The sequence below is a fragment of the Pantherophis guttatus genome, chromosome 2 (genome assembly GCF_059756535.1).
Source record: "Pantherophis guttatus breed Tessera chromosome 2, ASM5975653v1, whole genome shotgun sequence".
Taxonomy (NCBI): domain Eukaryota; kingdom Metazoa; phylum Chordata; class Lepidosauria; order Squamata; family Colubridae; genus Pantherophis; species Pantherophis guttatus.
In genome coordinates this window covers 268,863,924-268,887,432 of record NC_142064.1, presented here as the reverse complement: position 1 = coordinate 268,887,432, position 23,509 = coordinate 268,863,924, and the positions used below count along the sequence as shown (strand labels likewise).

Here is a 23,509-nt window from a genome sequence, read left to right as displayed (position 1 = left end):
GAAAGCATCAGTGGGGCCGACTGGGAGATGGTGGAGGGCAAAGAAAAGAAAAAAAGAGGCAAGGAAAGGGAAAGGGAAAAGAAAGAAAAGGAAAATGAAGGGAAGGGAAAAGAGACAAGGAAAGGGAAAGAAAACAAAGGAAAAAGAAGCGAAAAGAAGGAAAGGAAAAAAGAGAAAAAGGGAAAGGGAAGAAAAGGAAAAAAGGGAAGAGAAAAGAGGAAGGGAAAGGGAAAGAAAACTGAAAGGAAAAAGGAAAAAAGCGAAAAGAAGGAAAGAAGAGAAAAAGGGAAAGGGAAGAAAAGGAAAAAAAGGAAGAGAAAAGAGGCAAGGAAAGGGAAAGACAACTGAAAGGAAAAAGGAAAAAAGTGAAAAGAAGGAAAGGAAAAAAGAAGAGAAAAAGGGAAAGGGAAGAAAAGAAAAAAGAAGGGAAGGGGAAAGAGGCAAGGAAAGGGAAAGACAACTGAAAGGAAAAAGGAAAAAGAGAAGTGAAAAGAAGGAAAGGAGAAAAAGAGGAAAGAAAGAAAAGGAAAAAGAAGAGAAGGGAAAAGAGGCAATGAAAGGGAAAGAAATCAAAGGAAAAAGGAAAAAGAAGTGAAAAGAAAGAAAGGAGGAAAAGGGAAAAGAAAAAAAGGAAAGCGAAGAGAAGGGAAAAGAGGCAAGGAAAGGGAAAGAAAACTGAAAGGAAAAAGGAAAAAAGAAGCGAAAAGAAGGAAAGGAAAAAAGAAGAGAAAAAGGGAAAGGGAAGAAAAGGAAAAAGAAGAGAAGAGAAAAGAGGAAGGGAAAGGAAAAGAAAGGGGAAAAAGGAAAGGAAAATAATAAAATGAAATATAAACTATATTTTAAAAATATAAAATAAAAATAAATAATAATAAAATAATAAAATAAAAAGCTAAGCTAAGCTAAATTATAAACTAAGCTAAGCACTAAACTAAACTAAGCTAAAGCTAAACATAAAAACTTCAAGGGCTGTTTCTGCCCGGTTTCGAACCGGGGACCTTTCGCGTGTGAGGCGAACGTGATAACCACTACACTACAGAAACGCCGGTGCGAGTGCAGCCCTCCTTTCGGGCTTCCCATTCCTGCGTCTGCGCGTTGATTACAGTCACCGTGGTAGCTGAGTTTAGCCTGGGAAATGCCCTGAGACTTTGAGCATTGGACTTCGGGGTTCCATTGCTGAAACAGAAAATCTTCACGTGCTTTGGAAAATAGATTGACCTCCCCCCCCCCCCGCTTCTTCTTTGTGGCAGTCCCTCAAATGTTGGAACACTGCTATCGTGTCACCTCTAGTCCTTTGCTTTAAACTAGACATACTCAATCTGAATGTTTCTTTCCCTTAACAGAATAACAGAGTTGGAAGGCACCTTGGAGGTCTTCTAGTCCAACCCCCTTCTCAGGCAGGAGACCCCATCATTTCAGACAGGTGGCTGGCCAGTCTCTTCTTAAAAGCCTCCAGTGATGGAGCACCCACAACTTCTGAAGGCAAATTGTTCCACCAGTAAATTGTTCTCACTGTGAGGAAGTTTCTCCTTTAATTCCAGGTTGCTTCTCTCCTTGATTAGTTTCCATCCATTGTTCCTTGTCTTGCCTTCTGGGGCTTTTGGAGAATAGGCTGACACCCCCCACCCACCCCCAATTTGAAGCGCTGCCCCAAGGAAAAAGGATGGGTTCATTTTTGGGAATGACTCAAAATGAGGAGGAATTTCCTGACTCTGTGAAACCTGAATTCATGGGATCGCCATCTTTGGAGATTTTCAAGCAAAGGTTAGGCAGCCATTTGTCTGAAATAGTGGAGGATTCCTGAACTGGACAGGAGATTAGTCTCAAATCAATCAGAATAAAGCTGGAAGGGACCTTGGAGGTCGTCTAGTCCAGCCCCCTGCTCAAGATACTAGAAGACCTGGAAGATACTTTCCGACCCCTAGGAGGCTATGATTTTTCAGTCCTTTTCTCCAACCCAACAATCAATCAATCAATCAATCAATCAATCAATCAATCAGAATAGAGCTGGAAGGGAAGGGACCTTGCCTTGGAGGTCTTCTAGTCCAGCCCCGTTCTCAAGCAGGAGATCCTATATACCAGGGGTCTCCAACCTTGGCAACTTTAAGACTTGTGGACTTCAACTCCCAGAGTTCCTCAGCCCTCTGGGAGTTGAAGTCCACAAGTCTTAAAGTTGCCAAGGTTGGAAACCCCTGCTCTAACTATATGCCATTTTAGAAAAGTGGCTGTCCACTCTCTTCTTAAAAACCTCCAGGGATGAAGCACCCACAATTTTTGAAGGCAAAGCTGTTCCACTGGTTAATTGTCCTCACTGTTAGGAAGTTTTTCCTGAATTCCAGGTTGCTTCTCTCCTTGATTAGTTTCCATCCATTGTTTCTTGACTTGCCTACTTTGTTTTGGTAAATAAGTTGACCCCCCCTCCTCTTTGTGGCAGTCCTTCAAATATCCTTGGTTCTGGGAGGGGGGGAGAGAAATTGTCCCCCTCACAACGGGCTTGCAATTTGGGTGTCCTCCTAGACCCGTGATGGCGAACCTATGGCACGTGTGCCACAGATGGCACGCAGAGCCATATCGGTGGGCACGCGAGTTCAGCTCCGGTGCACATGTGTGTGCTGGCCAGCTGATTTTCGGGCCTTCTGGGCCCATCAGAAGTCTGGAAACACCCTGTTTCCAGCCTCTGGAAGCACTCCGGGGGTGTGGGGAAGGCTGTTTTCGCCCTTCCCAGGCTCCTAGAAAGGCTCTGGAGCCTGGGGAGAGCAAAAATATGGGCCTTCTGGTTCTACCGGAAGTTGGCAAACCAAAAACGGGGGGAGTATGGGGGGGGTCATGCATGCAAAGGGGGGCAGGGCGCATAGAATTATGGGTGTGGGCACGCATGCTCATGACCCCCCACGCTTCCCCCGCTTTTGGCACGCAATGGCAAAAAGGTTAGCCATCACTGTCCTAGACTCATAGCTAAGATTAGAGCAACATCTGACAGCTGTGGCTAGGGGGACCTTTGCACAAGTTCGCCTGGTGCATCAATTGCGATTCTACTTCGATCGGGAGGCTCTCCTCACAGTCACTCATGCCCTTGTCACCTCACGGTTAGATTATTGCAACGCGCTCTACATGGGGCTACCCTTGAAAAGTGTTCGGAGACTACAGTTGGTCCAGAATGCAGCCAGGCGAGCTATCGTGGATACACCTAGATACACTTACATTACACCAATTCTTGGCGAGCTGCACTGGCTCGCTATTGGTCTCTGGGCACAATTCAAGGTGTTGGTTATTACCTTTAAAGCCCTACATGGCTCAGGGCCAGGTTATCTTCGAGACCGCCTTCTACCACATAGCTCCCAGCGGCCGGTAAGATCCCACAGAGTTGGTCTCTTCTGGGTCCCGTCAGCTAAACAATGCCGGCTGGCGGGCCCGCGGGGGAGGGCCTTCTCTGTGGCTGCCCCAGCTCTCTGGAACCAGTTACCTCCTGAGGTCCGGACTATCCCCACCCTATTGGCCTTCCAGAAAGCAGTGAAGACCTGGCTTTTCCGGCAGGCCTGGGGCCGTTAATCTCGCTATTGCGATCTTGTGAGATCCGGCCATGAATGGTGTGAATGGGTTTTAATGTTTTAATTTTTAAATGTTTTTTTTTTTTAATGCATTGTAAGCCTCCCTGAGTCTCTGGAGAAAGGCGGCATATAAATTGAATTGATTAAATTAAATTAAATTAAATTATTGGACTATTGCTTTCATGTCCCCCCTAGTCCTTCTTTTCTCTAGACTGGCCATACCTAATTCCTGCAACCGTTCTTATGTTTTTGTCTCCAGGCCCTTTAATGTATGCTGATTAGTGTACATTTAAAGTGACAATAAAGTTTTTATTCTATTCTAGATAAAACAGAAGTTTTTAGAGGGTTTGAAATTCAGCTAGCTAGACCCTTTGCCATCACTGGCTGAATGGTGGAGAGCTGGTGTGGTGGTATTGTATACTTCGTGCTTTTACTTTTTCTTTGTTATCTTTGCATTTTTATTTTCTATTGGCCTTCTGCTGTATTTGTAAGCTGCAGAGACTTTCCTAAACTGCCAGCGGAGTAAAAATCTAACGAATAAATAAACTCACCCAATAAACACCAACAAGGTGTTTAGAAAAATTAGAATGTAAATGTAGACATGTCACTGAGAATTGCATTACTATTGCTGGTGGAAAAATGGGATATAAATGAAGCAAAAAAAAGGAATTGATTGTAAATTTGATAACGGCAACCAGATGGCTAAATAACGGGGATGAAATTGAGATATTCAGAGAAATGAGTGGTATACTGAAATTTGGAGTATGGCAACAAATGATAAATTAACGACAGAAATTAAATTTTAAAAAGGGATGATCAAAGCAAACAATTATAATAAAATATAGGGGGATTTTATAAAATCAGTGTTGGCGGAAGGCAAAGGGAATAAACCTACTCAAGAATATACAGTATGTTGTTTTGGAGGGGATAAGGGAACAATTGGGATATATTGTATATCTTTTAGTTGTTATAGACCAATGATGGCTAACCTTTTTCTCTTCGTGTGCCGAAAGCACACACGTGCGAGACAGTGTGCATGCGCGTGATAGCGTGCACACGAGACAGCGCACACATGAGACAGCGCGCACGCGTGCCGGCACACATAATGCAATGTGGGCCCCCACGCAACCCCGACCCCCCGTTTTGGGCCTAGTAGGCCTCCCTGCAGACTCCTCGGCCCAAAAATGGGCTGTGGGGGGGGGCGCATGCCACACTACCCATGCTCTCCCGCCCACTGTGCATATAAACCCCTCCATGCTTCCCAGCACATATATGTGCGACCCCTTACACACACACACACACCCGTTTTGGGCCTAGTAGGCCTCCCTGAAGCCTCCTCAGCCCAAACATGGGCTGTGGGGGGGATGACCAACACACCACCCACGCATTGTGACCCTCCACCCCTGTGCATGCACGTGCGAACCCCTGCACATGCATACACATCTCCCGCTCTGCGTGCCAGCTGTGGCATGCATGCCATAGGTTTTTTTTTAATTTGATTTATATGCCGCCCTTCTCCGGAGACTCAGGGTGGCTTACAATGTGTTAAGCAATAGCCTTCATACTTTTGTATATTTATACAAAGTCAGCTTATTGCCCCCACAAACCGGGTCCTCATTTCACCCACCTTAGAAAGGATGGAAGGCTGAGTCAACCTTCAGCCTGGTGAGATTCGAACTTACAGTAATTGCAGACAGCTGGTGTTAATCACAGTGCTATCAGTCTGCTGAGCCACCAGGCCCTTGGCCCTTGGCCAAGGCCCATGGCCAGGTTAGCCATCACGGTTATAGATGGAGAAATATAAGGGGAAAAAATGGTCTCCGGGGTGTGGGGGTGCACTGTAATATTTATTTTTTCCCTTTTCTTTTTTTATTGTATTTAGATGTATATGTAATATGTTTGTATTATTTGTATTTAAAAAAATAACAATTAAAAAAATACCAACAAGGGGAAAAGATCCAATGATGGTTTTAATTTCCAAAGCCAGCAGCTTACCATGATCTGCTGGTTTCTTCACTTAGGAAAAGCCAAAAACGAGGCCCTCCATGGTCTTATACCGAATGCAGGTCAAAGACAGTTTATGAATGTGTCCACATTAAAAGGAGACATACCCACCCACCCAATAGGGCAGGGGTGGGCAAATGTGGCCCTTTTCCAACCTGTGGACTTCAACTCCCAGAATTCCTGAGACAACCTGTGGACTTCAACTCCCAGAATTCCTGAGACAACCTGTGGACTTCAACTCCCAGAATTCCTGAGACAGCTTGGCTGTCTCAGGAATTCTGGGAGTTGAAGTCCACAGGTTGGAAAAGGGCCACATTTGCCCACCCCTACAATAGGGGAAGGACTGTTTTACAATACAGGTCGTCTTTGACCTACAATCACAATAGGAACTGGAAAATCCACTGTTAAAGAGGTACTGTTGCTGCTAAACCAAACGTGGTTTAAGCAACAAATAGCTGTGAGTCAATGACTACTCTAAGGCAGAGTCCCACAACCAGGTGTCGATCCGCAGCCCATTTGGAACTGGGCCGCACAAGCAGCAGGCGAGCGCATGTGCGCAAAGCTGAATTTGTGCAAGCAGTACGCGCGCACACAAAACCATCCTGCCCCCACCCCCCCAGTCCTCATTGCTGGAAATATTGGGGACCACTGCTCTAAGGGAGGGGTCTCCAACCTTGGCAACTTTAAGAGTTGTGGACTTCAACTCCCAGAATTCCTCAGCCAGCTTTGCTGGCTGAGGAATTCTGGGAGTTGAAGTCCACAACTCTTAAAAGTTGCCAAGGTTGGAGACCCCTGCTCTAAGGCACATTCAGGTATTTTTTGTGGTGTGAAGACCCCACAAAAGGCATTCTTTGGAGCCCAACAGAGCATCTTTGACATATGAGAGGTGCCAAGCGCTCTAATTGTTATTGTAATGAGAGGATGCTGTATTTAGCTGAGAAAGGAAATGCAAGGAAATATACACACCCTTGAATCGACTGCCTCAGATCAAGGCATAAACTCATTTATTTGCCAACAAACAACTAACTGGCCTCATAACAAGGACCCCCATACTTACAAGATGCTACTACAGAAATACAGTACAATTAAAAAAAACGTAGTGAACGCGACACCTGTAACAAAATGGCTACTATGATTAATTCAAGCTACAGCATACAGGTAAGGCCTTGACGTACGACTGCAGCTGAGCTCAACGTTTCTGTTGCTAAGTGAGACAGTTATTAAGTGACTTTTGCCCTGTTTTACGACCTTTCTTGCCACGGCTGTTAAGTGAATAATTACAGCTGTTAAGTTCGCAGCACGGTTGTTAAGTGAATTTGGCTTCCCTGTTGACTTTTCTTGTCAGAAGGTTGCAAACGAGGATCACATGACCCTGGGACAGAAAACATGAGTCAGTTGCCAAGCGTCCAAATGTAAATCATGTGACCACAAGGATGCTGCAATGGTCATAAGTGTGAAAAATGGTCATAAGTCTCTTTTTCCCCAGTGTTGCTGTAACTTTGAACAGTCACTAAATGAATGGTTGTAAGTCGAGGAATACCTGAACACACCCTTGAATCTACTGCCTCGGGTGGGTCAAGGTATAAATTCATTTAATTACCAACCAGCCATCAATAACATAACGAGGATCCCATCTTGCTACTAGAGAAATACAGTACAATTTACACAATAGTTATAACAAAATAAGTATAAGGTACTATAATTAATTCAAGCTACAGTATATTCCGATTTGCCACAGGGAACAGCCGCATCCAAGAGCAGCTGTCCCATTGAAAGCTAGATTGAAAAATGACATTTTAATAAATCGCCAACCCTGAGCGGTAAATCCATTAGATTTGCTTCATGCCAGGCAACTTCAGATCGAATTCGCAGGCTCTCGAATATTAAATTGAAAAAAGCTTGAATCCAAGCAGTAGAATAGGATAACAGAGTTGGAAAGGACCTTGGAGGTCTTCTAGTCCAACCCCCTGCTTAGGAAAGAAACCCTACACCACTTCAGACAAATGGTTATCCAATCTCTTCTTAAGAACTTCCAGTGTTGGAGCATTCACAACTTCTGGTGGCAAGCTGTTCCACTGGTTAATTGTTCTGTCAGGAAATTTCTCCTTCCTTCTAAGTTGCTTCTCTCCTTGATTAGTTTCCACCCTGGTGTCATTTAGAATTAGCTGCTTAATCTTAACTTTTCTAATGTCTTCTCTATTACAATTCATACAAAAAAAAAGGCCACTAGAATTATTTCTTAAGTTATTGCAATTTCTGACGGTCTAAACGTTCCTTCTTCTATAAAACCAGTCTGCTTGAAAAATCTAGCAACAGAGTACATGGACAGTATTATTATTTTCAGAAAAGATACAGCTATAAAGCTGTAAAGTTTGTTAGTCTCCTTCAAACCTGAGCGGAAGAGAGATTTCTATCCGCTCAGGGCCAGACTGGAGAATTGCTCTCTATTGCAGTAAATTTAAGGTTTGGATTGAGATGAATAGCAATAGCACGTACCGCTTTACAGTGCTTTACGCCCTCTCTAAGCGGTTTACAGAGTCAGCATATTGCCCCCAACAATTTGGGTCCTCATTTTACCCACCTTGGAAGGATGGAAGGCTGAGTCAACCTTGAGCCTGGTGAGATTTGAACTGCCAAATTGCGGTCAGCCGGCAGTCAGCAGAAGTAGTCTGCAGTACTGCACTCTAACCACTGCGCCACCGTGGCTCAATATGATACATTCACATATTGTGCTTCTCCATGGTTGTGCCGAAGATGCTTTTTCAAGAGGCAACTGGACTATTTTCCTTTGAAGACGTTTTATTTCTCACAGGGTGGATAAAAATCAATGATTTTTTTAAAAAAATCAGATTTTTTTGATTTAAATCGGATTTTTTTGATTTTTATCGAATTTATTTTAATAAAAAACTTTTGGGGTAAAAATCTATCGTAAGATAGTTATCTATTTAAGATACATAAATAATTTAGTTTACTCAGCATGAAATGGAGCTTAGTTATGTAGCATGAGGCTGTATATTCTGCAACACTGGGACTATCGGTGAGTCAACAGTGGGTCAAAGGAGGAGCAGAGATGACAGCTGCTCTTTAAAAATTATGATTTAAATCGAGTTGATTTAAATCACTAGTAAAAAGGCTTGATTTAAATCATGATTTAAATTGTGATTTAAATCAACTCGATTTAAATCAAATCCACCCTGGTTTCTCATCTAAGAAACGTCTTGGATGAGAAGTGAAACATCTTCAAATAAAAAACAAGGAAGTCCAGTTGCCGCTTGAAAAAGTACCTTTGGGACCACCGTCACCTGGATGACTGAGAATCTCCACAGACATACTCCATGGTTGAACCATGGTATGATGAACAAGTCACAATTCATGGGATTCACCCAACACAGGAAATGAGATCGAAGTGGCTGGGTTCCCAAGGAAATAACTTCAAAGTTGAATCAAAGCCAATTATGGCTCAGTGTAGGGTGACCAAACACCAAACGTCATAAGAGACTCCGTATCAGCACTTCAAGCTGCATTTACTCTAGTGCTGACATAAGGAGAGGCGGAGGCATCTGGAAAGGGACGTTTGACTTTTCACCTACTTATTTTCCCTGGAGATAATATCCCCTAGGAGATGGGATGGGAGGGGGGAAATTCCTTTGATCTGGAGCAGTAGATTAGGAGTAGAGTGACTTGGAAGATGGCCAATGAGTGCAGAGGAGTGGGGAAAGGAAAGGGAGGGTTTTGGGTCAGGAAGTCAGTGTTGGCTACAATGGAGTCGGAGTTAGAATGTCGTGCTTAATAAATGGGAGTTTTTCATCAAAGACCTTGTTTGAAATGCAATTTATTTGAGACCACCTCGAAACCTGACACTCCAGAGGTCCATGCAGGGCCCAAATGTTGAAAGCAGCATTGCATTAGAAGTGCAACAGAAGCTTTCATACATGCTTGCGATGTCACAACGTATGTTACAAAAGCGGTAGAACTTGTGTTGTGTCAATGTGATGCCGTTTTCATTGTCAGCCCGCCTTCCCAACCCTCCTGTAGCTGTGCCCCCCAATCTTTTGGGCACCAGGGACTGGTTCAATGGAGGGTGGTTTTCCTGTAGACCAGTGTGTGTGTGTGTGTGTGTGTGCAGTTGTGTGTGCTGCCTGGATCCCACATGTGTGCAGATGAGGTTTAACTTGCTTGTGCGGCCCGGTTTCTGGTGGGCTGCAGACTGGTGCCACTCTGCAGCTTGGGGACTGGGGACCCCACCGTCCTACAGAAACCTCTGCTCCCATCTCCCCTCAGGATTGCAGGTTGCCCAGTGCGGATATATCCTATTGCCGTGATGGCAAACCTGTGGCACGCAGAGCCATATCGGTAGGCATGCAAGCTCAGCTCCAGCGCGCATGCACACGCTGGCCAGCTGATTTTCGGGCCTTCCGGTCCCACCGGAAGTCGGCAAACGGGCTGTTTCTGGCCTCCAGGTCTTGGGAGGCCGTTTTTGCCCTCCCCATGCTCCTAGAAGTCTCTGGAGCCTGGGGAGGGCAAAAAACAGGCCTACCGGACTCACTGTGTCATCATGTGCCAAAAGCGTGGGGGGAGGGTCGTGAGCGCATGCGCGGGGTGGGTGTGGGCACGCACGTGTGCGACCCCCCCCCACTCCCTCCACTTTTGGCACACGATGGCAAAAAGGTTAGCCATCACTGTCCTATTGTATATAATTGACAGCAACCTGTATTATAGGTAGGCCTCAACTTAACCCCGATCATAACTCTGCCAGGAATTCATTTGTTCATTATAGTTTCAGCTGGCAAGAACAGAACCCGCACACTGAGAAAAAGGAAAAAAAATGCTCACATGATTACAGGAAAAAAAGTGTAAACAAAATTCACCATGGAAATTAGGCCCTAACTCTAACCCTAACCCCGAGGACTGAGCACCCTCAGTAGCCAGAGCTGCAGAAAATTTGGAAATATACTTTGTGCAGATGTGGCTTTGGGCACAGGACAGGCAACCTGAGGCTTCCCAGATGTTTGGGGAAACCCTCCCCACCTGCTATTACCTCAACGTATTTTGCCAGTGGCAAAAATGTATGGGGAATGAAGCTAAAAACATCCAGAGGATACTTGGTTGCCCTCTTATGGATCCGAAACTTCACACTCACTGACCTTCCTTCCTTCCTTCCTTCCTTCCTTCCTTCCTTCCTTCCTTTCCCTCCCTCCCACCCTGATCCTAGTCGATCACCCAATGGCTCAATGTCTGGGAGATAATTTGTGTGTAAAAATCAACCCAAGATCCTTCCAAACAGATTGGAACAGAGACATCTAACCTATCCCCCGCAAACTCATGTCCACGATTTCAATCCTACAAAGCTGGTAGGAGATTCAGTGGGGGGGAAAAAATGGCAGGACGACACCTGTTCCTGGACTTTTTCCAGCATGCATCTCTGTGGCAGGGAAGAAGCACCATTTTTGATCCAGGAAATGACCCAGGAGAGAAGAATGGTTAACTCTTCCCTTCCTCTACCGTGGGTTTTCCAGATGTTACTTGAAGTCTCTCCACCGTTCCTCTCAAGTTTCCCAAAATTAACGGGGAAATCCTGTCCAAGATATTCCCAGGTCAGACCTGATGTTCTTCTTTCCTCCTTATTTTTTCCCAGAAGAGGTTAAGCAGCCGCTTTCCCAAGTCTTCCCACAGTTCTCAATCTGGACCTCCAGCTTGGTCTTTGAGAGGGCGAAGCGTTGAGAGGAGGCGAAGCGTTGAGAGGAGGCGAAGCATTGTGAGGAGGCGAAGCGTCGAGAGAAGGCGAAGCGTTGAGAGGAAGTGTTGACGGGGAAGCCTCGAGAGGAAGTGAAGACTCCACACTTTCCTTCTCGTGTCTTTTCTCGTGTTTCACGCGGGTGGAGTTGCGTTTGAAGCTTTTGCCGCAGCTGTGGCAACAGAAGGGTTTCTCTCCCGTGTGGGACCTCTGGTGCGAGATCAGGTGGGCCTTCTGAATGAAGCCAGCTTTGCAACGCGAGCATTTGAAGGGCCTGTCCTTCGTGTGGGTTCTCTTGTGCACTATGAGGTGGGTCCTCTGGCAGAAACTCTTCGGGCAGTGGGAGCACTTGTACGGCTTGTCCCCCGTGTGGGTTCTTTCGTGCTTGACGAGGGACGAGTACAAACCAAAGCTCTTGCCGCAGTCGAAACATTTGTGCGATTTCTCTCCTGTGTGGGATTTCTGGTGCCTCCGAAGGTCGGGCATCCGGGTGTAACTTTTCCCGCAAGTCGAGCACTTGAAAGGTTTGATCCCTCTGTGGGTCCGTTGGTGGGAATAGAAATGGGAGCTCCGATGGAAAGTTTTCCCGCAGTCGGAGCAGCTGAACAGTTTCACCTTTTTGTGGGCTTTCTTGTGTTTGGTAAGATGGGCGCGCTGGCTGAAGACCTTCCCGCAGTCCGAGCATTGGTAGGGCGTGGTCCTTTGGTGCATCTGCTTATGTTTCAGGAGGAGGAGACTCTGATTAAATTCCTTCCCGCATTTGGGACATGGTTTTGGTTTCCTTCCTTTGCCGGTTCCTGGCTGAAGGACGACTTTGCTGGTATTTTGATGGTCAGCGGGAGAAAGAATGGATTTCTCTTCTCTGGTCTTTTGTCCAGCTTCCCTCTGTCTTTCAGATTTGCGTTGAGGATTTGTTGTGGGCTCCTCTGGCCGAAGCCCCACGTCTTTTCTCAAGGCACCTTGAGCTACAATTTCCTTAACATTTGCTGAATGGGGAATGTTTTCCTTCTCTTTCTCCTTCTCTTTCTCCTTCTCTGTCTGCCTCTTCTCCTTCTCCATCTCTTTCTCCTTCTCTGACTTCTTCTCCATCTCCTCTTTCTCTTTTTCTGACTTTTCCTTCTCCATCTCCTTCTCTTTCTCTGACTTCTCTTTCTCTGACATCTCCTCCTCTGACTTCTTCTCTTTCTCTTTCTCCTTCTCTTTCTCTTTCTCCTCCTCTTTCTCTGTCTTCTCCTTCTCCTTCTCCATCTTCCCCTTCTCCTTGCTCTTCTCTTGCTGCTGGGATGCTATCATAAAAAATGGAAAGACAACTCAGTGAATAAGTTCACCCCATTGGTTGCCCCAAGAATTAGTTGACACCCAAATCTCATATAGGAGCTGAAAGCAATTCGCTCATTCACATCATGCTATCAGAGCTTATCACTTCCAGCTATTTCAAACTGTTTTAAATTCAAATCACTTTAAATCAGTCTGGAAGTTGAGCCATGGCAACTGGACTTTGGTAATGCCTTGGTAAGGCCACACTTAAGAATACCGCATCCAATTTTGGTCATCGTATTATAAAAAAGATGTGGAGTCTCTGGAAAGAGTGCAGAGAAGAGCAACAAAGATGATTAGGGGACTGGAGGCTAAAACATACAAAGAACGATTGCAGGGATTGGGTGTGTCTAGTTTAATGAAAAGAAGGACTAGGGCTGAGAGGATAGCAGTTTTCCAATATCTTAGGGGATGCCACAAAGAAGAGGGAATCAAGCTATTCTCCAAAGCACCTGAGGGCAGGACAAGAAGCAATGGATGGAAACTAATCAAGGAGAGAAGCAACTCCTTAGAACTAAGGAGAAATTTCCTAACAGCGAGAACAATAATTTTAATTTAATTTAATTTAATATTTAAATTTATATACCGCCCTTCTCCCGAAGGACTCAGGGCGGTGAACAGCCACAGATAAAAAACATAGAAAGCAAAATTTAAAAACAATTTAAAAATATATTAAGCAATTTGGCCCGACAGTTAAAATCCCCCATTGAAAATTCAAATTTAAAATTACACCATTAGAGAATTAGGCCAGCCCGGCTTGATGAAATAAAAAAGTTTTGAGGGCCCGACGGAAAGTACGTAGATCCGGAATCGTCCGTATCTCCGGGGGGAGCTCGTTCCAGAGGGCAGGTGCTCCCACAGAGAAAGCTCCCCTTCTGGGGGCCGCCAGTCGACATTGTTTGGCCAACAGCACCCGGAGGAGCCCCTCTCTGTGGGAGCGTACTGGCCGGTGGGAGGCTCTCGGTGGCAGAAGGCGGTCTTGTAAGTATCCAGGCCCTAAGCCATGGAGCGCTCTAAAGGTGGTCACCAACACCTTGAATAAACCAGTAGAATTGGCTTGCCTTCAGAAGTTGTGGATGCTCCATCACTGGAAGCTTTTTTTTTTTTTTTTAATTTGATTTATATGCCGCCCTTCTCCGGAGACTCAGGGTGGCTTACAGTGCGTTAAGCAATAGCCTTCATACTTTTGTATATTTATATAAAGTCAGCTTATTGCCCCCACAAACTGGGTCCTCAATTTACCTACCTTAGAAAGGACGGAAGGCTGAGTCGACCTTGAGCCTGGCGAGATTCGAACTTACTTTAATTGCAGACAGCTGGTGTTAAATTACAGTGCCTTGTCTGCAGAGCTATCCAGGCTCCTTTTTAAGAAAAGTCTGGACAGCTACTTGTCTGAAATGGTAGAGTCTCCTGCTAGAAGACCTCCAAACTCCCTTTCAACTCTTGTTATTCTGTTCTGTTCTGTTTTGGATGTCTTTTCTTGTCAGCCCAATATGTTTCGCTGCTTATCCGAGTAGCTTCTTCAGATAAGCAGCTTCTTATTGGATAAGCAGCAAAACGTTTCGAACCAACAAGAAGTTCAATTGCTATGACTCAATTTCCAGACAACTGTACCTGGATAACTGAGAATCTTTACCAACACTTTGAATCGGAAACATGTGATTTAAAGTTTGAAACACCCTACTTCCCATGCAAAATTATCTCATTTTGGAAAGATTTTCAGCTTGAAACACTCCCCTAAAATGATTAATCTATAAAAATTTAGACACAGCACTGAAAGTTACAATCTCTGGCATTTTTACATTATTTCATTTGTTTATTTGATTAGCATCCTGCTTTTGGGCTCTTTTATCCTTTTTTTAGGCAGCTTAATTTGCATTCTGATAAAGGTCCAGCAAAGGTTTGTGTCAAATTCCACTATGAAAACTGTTAAGTTTTAGTGACTCCAGCAATATTTCATTTATTTTCATGCAAAATATATTCGCAATTTCCGATATTATGGAGGAAATTTATGCGGTTACTAAGAGTTGACAACAGTTTGATGGCATGTAATCAATCAATCAATCACTTCCAATAATAAAAATGTTCAGAGCAATTTTTAGGGGGAAAAAAATCCCCTAAAAAAAAAAGAAATAATGTGCAGATTTATGACTGTTCCTTCTCAGGTAGGAAATGGAAAATTGGAAAACATAATGTGGCTGAGGGTTTGTAATGTGACTTTTGGGGTGAGTCAGATTTAAAAACTCATTGACAAGGGATAGTCTGTGCTTGCTGGGGCAGATGGACACTGAACCGGTAGTCCTTGAGTTACGACCAAAACCGGGACCAGACTTTCCATTGCTAAGCAAGATGGTTGTTAAATTAGTTGTGCCCAATCTTGCATTTCTATTTAGAGAAATCTGGGACTGGCCAGAAACGTGAGAGCATTTGGGGAAATTTGGAGCAATAAAGGGACGGTTTGAACTGCCAGCTGTTTGTATTATCTCTGTGCTGTGCCCCGGATCATCACAATGACCCATACTTCATTTTTCCCACCTGTAATGCTGACATCTTGATTGCCCCCTTTCTCAGAAAGTTGAGAGCGTAGACCCAAAACGGCCTCGTCTTCTTCCTCCATCCAGGAGTTTGGTCCCAAACCGGTGAGCGAGAGAACTAGTACAAAAATAAAACCCAAGAAAATAAAATCTAGGGTGTTTTATTCAACCATCCTTCTTTATGTCTCAGCACAAAATGAACAACAGCAATGCAACAGCAACGTTAAGTGTAGAATAAAAATAGTATTAAATGACTGTCAGCTGCTCCCATGCGGTGACAGTCTGCCATGAACTCTGGGGAGGGTGAATGGGACGGGAAATGCTTGGGGTGTGTGGAAAGTAACTGCTGTATGTCCCCGAGATGCTACTTCAAGATCACCCGGCTGGGAGAAGAAAGCAGCTGCATACCAACCAGTGGTGAAATCTAAAATTTGTTACTACCAGTTCTGTGGGCGTGGCTTGGGGGGGGGTAATGTGACTGGGTGGGCGTGGCCAATTTTTTAAAAAACCTTTTAAAACCATTTTTTCTACAAGAGGTTGTAAAAAAAAAATGCTTTCAAAAGGCTCTGACGATTCCAGCTGAGTTGCCTGATCGTCAGAGGCTTTTTTCCTTTTAAATGCCTCTGACGATCCCAGCTGAGTTGCCCGATCGGCAGAGGCTTTTTTTCTTTTAAATGCCTCTGACGATCCCAGCTGAGTTGCCTGATCGGCAGAGGCTTTTTTTCTTTTAAATGCCTCTGACCATCCCAGCTGAGTTGCCTGATCGGCAGAGGCTTTTTTTCTTTTAAATACCTCTGACGATCCCAGCTGAGTTGCCTGATCGTCAAAGGCTTTTTTTCTTTTAAATGCCTCTGACGATCCAAGCTGAGTTGCCTGATCGGCAGAGGCTTTTTTTCTTTTAAATGCCTCTGACGATCCAAGCTGAGTTGCCTGATCGGCAGAGGCTTTTTTTCTTTTAAATGCCTCTGACCATCCAAGCTGAGTTGCCTGATCGGCAGAGGCTTTTTTTCTTTTAAATGCCTCTGACCATCCAAGCTGAGTTCCCGATCAGGAAACTCAGCTTGGATGGTCAGAGGCATTTAAAAGAAAAAAAGCCTCTGATGATCGCGCGGCTCAGCTGGGCATGGGTGGGGGGGGGGCAGGGATTTTTGCTACCGGTTCTCCAAACCACCCGCCTCCATCGCTACTGGATCGGGTGATCCGGTCCGAACCGGGAGCATTTCACCCGATACCAACCTACGCTTCAAGTGACAGTTCTGAAAGCATCTTGCTTGAACCTGATTGGTCATGGGGAGGTCAGCCATGAGAGACAGTTAAGAGAGGGAAAAGTTGAACTTAGGGATTTTGGTGAGCGATTCTCAATTATGGCTATTGATGACTTCAATACACTTGACTTCTAATAAAACTAAGCCTTTCTCAGCAAACGGAGCCAAGCATCATTTCTATTTAGAGGTTTAAGTGGCGGCAGATCTGACAGTTTTAATTGAGGCAACTGTTCACTGATTAGCTTTCTGATGGGATATAAATTGCACAAAAGGGTAAAAGAAATAGAATTCAGAATGTCGCTTCTGTACTATTTTTTGGGGCAGGAAAATGATTCATGAACAAGGAGCTTTTTTATAATACATCAACATTTTATTGTAGGCACCCCTGTAGTAACGCTGCCTGGAAAGGGGGATGCCAGGCTCGAAATACCAGGGCCACACGTTAAATTCTGATTAAATTGAATTAAATTAAATCCTCCTATGCACAGAAATCTAGTTTAGACTTAAGAGCATTTGCGGCAACATAGAGATTCTAGGCAGATTCCTCATTTGACTCTCTCCTGCTATTCCTTTTCCTACAGGGAAACAATCTAAGTCAATTAAAAAGTTCTGGGCAGAAACGAGGATTCTTCACTCCCCCAAATTCTTGAATTTTAAGAGTAACAGGTTCTCTCGCCAAACAGGACAACCCTCAGCTCATTCAGAAAGAGGTCACAAAGCATGGTGAGGAGTCCTTGTAAATCCCATGAATGGCTGAAAAAAAATAGGTATGTTTACCCTAAAGAAGAGGAGGCGGCTAAGGAGAGACATGACAGCAGCCTTGTGATTCTTGAAGGGAAGAAGGTTGGGGTTAATTCTCCACAGGGCCAAAGGACAAGGCAGGCCTTGGTTAAAGGGCTGGATTAGAACAGCAGTCACCAACTAGTGGTCCGCGAGAAAATTTTGGTGGTCTGCAAAAAAATTATTTGCATTTTTTAATATTACACTAAATCAGGGGTCCTCAAACTACAGCCCCCGGGACAGATACGTGCAATGAACATTTGTGTTGCTGCAGAGAGTCTCCCCCTTCGGGGTCTTTTTGTGCGGGTTGGAGGGCGGCAGAAATTCCGACTTGGGGTCTGCTTCGGTCTCCTGGTACGGAGCTTTGGGCGAAGGCTGGAGGGAAGAGCCGCTGGTGGTGAAGAGCTGGAGGGCCTTGTTCCAGTGGAACTGCATCATGGCCTGGAACTGACTGACCATCTCAGCCCGCTGAGCCTCCAGGCGCCGGTATCTGGCCTTGCATTCCCGCAGGTCTTCCCTCTGCTTGGAAAGCCTATGCTCGTAGTCCTCAGTGAGGTGCTTTTGCTGAGCCTCCTTCTTTTAGATCCAATTTGAACTGAGCCAGCTGTTTTCCCAACTCTTTCCCGTGGTGGCTGCTTAGCTCCAACAACTGCTTCCTGTTGGGTCCTGTTGTGGCTCCGACCCCCAAGCCTATCTTATCGGAGGAAGAAGGCTCCGAACATGAAGGAGAGGAACCGGCCAGGCCTCCCTCTCCAGGCCCCTCCTCTCTGGCAATGCCTCAGGTGTCTGCGGAGGGAGAGGAGATTGACCAGGAGCCAGGTGTCTCCGATGACAGCGATGAGGGTGATAAGTCGTTCTTGGATCCACGCCAACGAAGGCGAGATAAACGTTTGCAGCAGATGAGGAGGCGTGCCAGGGATTAAGCTGAGTCACTGGACCACACTCCACAGGCTATATAAGAGAGTGTGGTGGCCATTTAGACTCTGTGACGGACAAAGCTAACTTCTGGCTAGTCACTTTGTACAACGCCTAATCTGATGAAGGTTTCATGTTTGAGCTGGACTGTTTTGAAAACTGTGTGTATTCGTTGGTGTTATCTGGTGGAGGAACACTCCCTCTTCTTGTAGTAAAGCACTTGGCAGACGGTTATCGTATTGCTGCCAAGTTCCTCATAACGAACCTTGTGTGTGCCGAGTACTTCTTTAAACCCCCGGCTGGCTGTTTGTGTGTGTGTGGGGACAGGGACAGAACAGGTCCCTAAAGAGGCAGGCAGGCGAGGAGTGGCTGAGAGGGGAGAAGTGAGTGGAGGCCGGCCCCTCGACGTGAGTGACATTGAGTTGGCCATGCCCACTCAGTCACATGACCACCTAACCACCCTCACCCAGCTGGTCATTAGGCAGAGAATTAAAATTATGAATTTAGTGGTCCCTGAGGTCCGAAAGGTTGGTGACCTCTGGACTAGAAGACCTTCAATGTCTCTTCCAATCCTATGAAGAAGATTCTATGATTCAGCCAAGCAACTTCCAGTACATTCCATCATCCCCAGCCGGTAATCAGATGGCTGCGAAAAGAGCTGCAACCCAACATATCTGGAAGGTTCCAGTAGAAGAAACAAAACCTAGAGACTCTTACCGAGAGAAGTCACATTTTCATAATTCTCCTGCATCACTTCCTTGTACAAGACTCTCTGACTGGGGCCCAAGAGAGACCATTCTCCCTTGGAGAAGCAGACAGAGACCTCCTCGAAGGAAACGGGCTAGAAGGAAGCAACCAGAAGCTCATTCAACAGGGGGGAAAAAAATCAGCCAAATATAAATATACAAGTCATTCAAACAAAAGAAACACCTGTTCTATGTGATGGATTGAGAGGGGTGGCCAATCAGAGGCAAGCAAGGTGATTCTCCTTTTGTGACCTTCTGACAAGCAAAATCCATGGGGAAACCTTGGGGATTCGCTTAACAACCGTGTGACAATAAAACCAAGGAGCAGTGGACTTTATAGAAGGAATAGATCAGACATCTAGTCCTTGCTTATCAATGGAGACTAAGTGTCCAGTTTTAAGTTTCTGGGTGTTATCTTAAAAGAGGACCTGACCTGAGGCACTCACATTGCAGCATTGGTCAAAAGGGCCCAGCAGAGATTATACTACCTGAGACTTCTCAGGAAACAACAACTGAATGAAAAACTGCTGGTGACCTCCTACCGCTGCACCATAGAGAGTATTTTAACTTACTGCACCTGTGTATTGTTTGCCAATTGCACAGTGGCAGATAGGACAGAGCTCCAGAGGGTCAACGTCGTTGCCCAGAGGATCATTGGTTGCCCCCTACCCTCTTTGGAAGAGCTTTATAGCTCCCGTTGCCTTAAGAAAGGTCAAAACATTCTTAGAGATCCATCTCATCCTGGACATCCTTTTTTTTTTTTGGAACTATTACCATCTGGCAGATGGTACAGGATAATAAAAACAAGGCAAATAGGCTGAAAAACAGCTTCTATCCCCGAGTAGTAACTAGATTGAGTCCTCAAGTTATGACCACAATCGAGCCCAAAATTTATATTTATATTTATATTTATATTTATATTTATATTTATATTTATATTTATATTTACCGAATGATTGAATTATTTTAATAAGCTTTTAATTTTTGTTGTACATTGTTTTTACCATGGCTGAGTCCCTCGGGAGAAGGGCAGTATACAAATATAATAAACTAAACTAAACTAAACTAAAATTTATATTGCTAAGCAAAACATTTTACGACTTTTGTTGCCACAGCTGTTAAGTGAATCGCTGCAGTATTTAAGTTAGTCAGACAGTTGTTAAGTGAATCTGACTGCTCCATTGACTTTGCTTGTCAGATGGTCGTAAAAGCTGATCACCTCGGGACACTACAACCGTCATAAGTATGAATCAGTTGCCAAGCATCCCAATTCTGATCACGTGACTACGGGGATGCTGCAACCATGGTTGTAAGTGTGAAAAACGAGTGTGTCACTTTTTTCAGTGCCGTTGTAATGTCAAAGGGTCACTAAATCAACTGCTGTAAGTCGAAGACTACCTGTAATTTTTGACTTTGCAGAACCCCGAGAGAGTCACCACTCTAGAAGATCTGCCAGCCACCCCAATATTCATTCCTCGCAATCAATGGCTCCTCCTCTTTCTCACCTGGAATGTCCCTCACCTGAGTCTGCTGGGTCAAAGCCAGCCCCCCTCCAGTCCTTCTGCAGGATTGGAGAAAGCGAAAGTACCCTGTGGATTTTTCTTGGGCTCCTGAGGAAAAAGCAGAAAATATTCTTCAGAAATTCATTCCATTTATCAGTTGGATAAATGGTTTGCGTCCATGCAAAAGTCAACTTGCAAAGCATCCCTGGCCTTCTCTCTAGGCACGGTGGATGGGAAAACAGCGAAGCAGCACGGCAGCCAAAAACAAAAGCACATTTCAGACATATCTCTCTCAAGGCTGTCTCCCAGGGTTACCCACAGGGCAGGAGGGGAGTGATCTCTACAACCCGTGAAATTGCTCCGTTGGCGAATGTAACTGATGACACACCCTGGGGGGAGGGGGGGGAAACAGGGTCAAGTCCAGTGGTGAAATGTAAAATTTGTTACTACCGGTTCTGTGGGCATGGCTTGTTGGGGGGTTTGTAATATGACTGAGTGGGCGTGGCCAACTGTTTTTTTTTTTTTAACTTTTAAAACCATTTTTTCGGCTGAAGAGGTTGTAAAAAAATTGCTTTTAAAGCCTCTGACGATCCCAGCTGAGTTGCCCGATCGGCAGAGGCTTTTTTTCCTTTTAAAAACATTTTTTCTATAAGCTCTTCGGCCGAAGAGGTTGTAGAAAAAATGCTTTTAGAAGGCTCTGACAATCCCAGCTGAGCCATGCGATCATCAGAGGCTTTTTTTTACTTTTAAAAGCATTTTTTCGGCCAAAGAGGTTGTAGAAAAAATGCTTTTAAAAATTAAAAAAAAGCCTCTGATGATTGCGCGGGTCAGCTGGGCAATTTATTTATTTTATGCAATTTATATGCCGCCCTATCTCCGAGGACTCAGGGCGGCTCACAACGGTAAAATGCATAATTCCTTATTAAAACGATATAAAATTAAAATCCAATTTAAAACAGTTTAAAATTCATTAAACCCCCCCCCTCCATCAGTCCAGGCTACGGAACAACCAGGTCTTCAACTCGGGGCGGAACAAGCGAAGGTCAGGGGCCATCCGGAACTCTAACGGAAGTTGGTTCCAGAGTGTGGGTGCGCCCACAGAGAAAGCTCTCCCCCTGGGGGTCCCCATCTGACACTGTCTGGCTGACAGCACCCTGAGGAGGCCCTGTCTGTGGGAGCGCACCGAGCGATTGGGGATTGTCGCTGGCTGCAGGGAGTCCGAGAAATATCCCGGGCCTAGGCCATGAAGGGCTTTATAGCCTCCCACCAGCCGGTACACTCTCATAGAGAGGGGCTCCTCCGGGTGCCGTCGGCCAAACAGTGTCGACTAGCGGCCCCCAGGGGGAGGGCCTTCTCTGTGGGGGCACCCACTATCTGGAACGAGCTCTCCCCGGAGATACGGAGGATCCCGGATCTGCGCACTTTCTGCCGCACTCTTAAGATCTTCCTATTCCAGCAAGCTGGCCTGGCCTAACCTTTTTTCCCCTTTTCTTTTAAATTGAAAAATTTAAATCTGTTTTTAAATTATTGGGATGTTTTAAATTTGTCTCGGGCTACATTGTTTAATCTGGTTTTATTTTCGCTTTTAAATTTTGTATTTATGTATTTTATTTTGTGCCTGTTCACCGCCCTGAGTCCTTCGGGAATAGGGCGGTATATAAATCTAATAAAACAAACAAACAAACAAACATAGGTGATAACCAGCACCTTGAACCTCACCCAAAGGGCAACCGGTAACCAATGCAAGCCGCGCAGGAGGGTTGTAACATGGGATTGTCGGGACGCTCCCATCACAACCCGCGCGGCCGCATTCTGCACCAGCTGAAGCCTTCGAGTGGTTTCCAAGGGCAGCCCTAGGTAGAGAGTATTGCAGTAGTGATGGGCAGGGATTTTTGCTACCAGCCTCCATCCGAACCACCCGCCTCCATCGCTACCGGATCGGATGATCCGGTCCGAACCGGGAGCATTTCACCCCTGGTCAAGTCTCAGCTGTAAATTACGTGGGGCCAGAGTTGGCTTCACTTGGAACATACCAACATGAAGCTCCTAATAAATAATTCGATTTCTTTTGAAGCTTGGCTCGAGGCTCATGATTTAATTAGGGCATTTATCGGAACCCTGACTCCAGGAGCATTACAACACAGGGATAGAAAAAACAAAACAAAACAAAACAGTCAGATACTCCCAAAAAATTGGGTCGAGGGGGGCCGAAGTATTAACAATCACAAAAAAAACCATCCAGCCTTGAACATTTTTGGATGGAGTGGGAAGGAGCCTGAGTGGCGTAGGAGGCTAATGCCTCCTACTAAAGCAGCATTTAACATCCAGCTGCCTGCAATTACTGCGAGTTCAATTCTCACCAGGCTCAAGGTTGACTCAGCCTTCCATCCTTTCTAAGGTGGGTAAAATCAGGACCCGGTTTGTGGAGGCAATAAGCTGACTTTGTATAAAATATACAAAAGTATGAAGGCTATTGCTTAACGCATTGTAAGCCGCCCTGAGTCTCCGGAGAAGGGCAGCATATAAAAATAAATAAAAAAAAAAAATAAAAAATAAAATAAGAACTGTTCTGGAACTCTCCGCCTGGCATTTCCGCTTTCCGACCTGCCTATACCAGCACAACCACGACGAGAAAGAAATATATGTTTTTAAAAAGTAGGTTCATAACGATTTTACCTGGTAAAACATATTCATCTGCCTCTTCCTCCAATTCCAGCTTCAGCAATTCTGAAAGGGGAGAAAAATACAAGGAGAGAGGTAAGAATCATGTTCCCGCCCCCCCCCATTTTAAGCTTACAAGGGATTGCAGATAGTCCTCGATTTACAACAGTTCATTTAGTGACCGTTCGAAGTTACAGTGGCACAGAGAAAATGACTTACAACTTTTTCACACTTACTGTTCTGACCTAGGCTTCGCCAAATCACGAAACAGACTCCTTGTCCCGAAAAAAAAACACTTTTTATTTGGCTAATGTGAATTCCTAGCATTCACATCCAGCAAAGTCCCGGCAAACAGTCTTTCAAGGGTAAATTGCAATCACAGACCTTATCAGTCCTTGGATAGTTGCCAGGCCGATAGCTTCCAGACGCAAGGAAATTCTTGGCAAGGAGTCTCTCAGATAAGCAAATCTTCAGACTAATAAACAAATTAATTGTCTCCTGCAAAC

At 45.1% G+C, this 23,509-nt stretch overlaps 1 protein-coding gene and 1 non-coding gene across 3 annotated transcripts in view; both read right to left on the bottom strand.

Moving 5' to 3' along the window:
• Positions 1-967: 967 nt before the first annotated feature.
• On the bottom strand, positions 968-1,040 carry TRNAV-CAC (transfer RNA valine (anticodon CAC)). The gene has a single exon. It is a non-coding gene; the product is annotated as a tRNA-Val (tRNA).
• Positions 1,041-6,517: 5,477 nt separating this feature from the next.
• The window catches only part of LOC117662640 (uncharacterized), a 32,724-nt gene continuing 15,732 nt past the window's right edge, over positions 6,518-23,509 (bottom strand). For both annotated transcript variants that reach the window (XM_060691266.2, XM_060691267.2), the window contains exons 6-10: positions 23,019-23,069; positions 20,362-20,450; positions 18,812-18,935; positions 15,136-15,252; positions 6,518-12,569 (exon numbers count right to left, since the gene is read on the bottom strand). In XM_060691266.2, the coding sequence (XP_060547249.2) occupies positions 11,191-12,569; positions 15,136-15,252; positions 18,812-18,935; positions 20,362-20,450; positions 23,019-23,069 (1,760 nt within the window). In that variant the 3' untranslated portion in view covers positions 6,518-11,190. The remainder of the gene's footprint in view (positions 12,570-15,135; positions 15,253-18,811; positions 18,936-20,361; positions 20,451-23,018; positions 23,070-23,509) is intronic.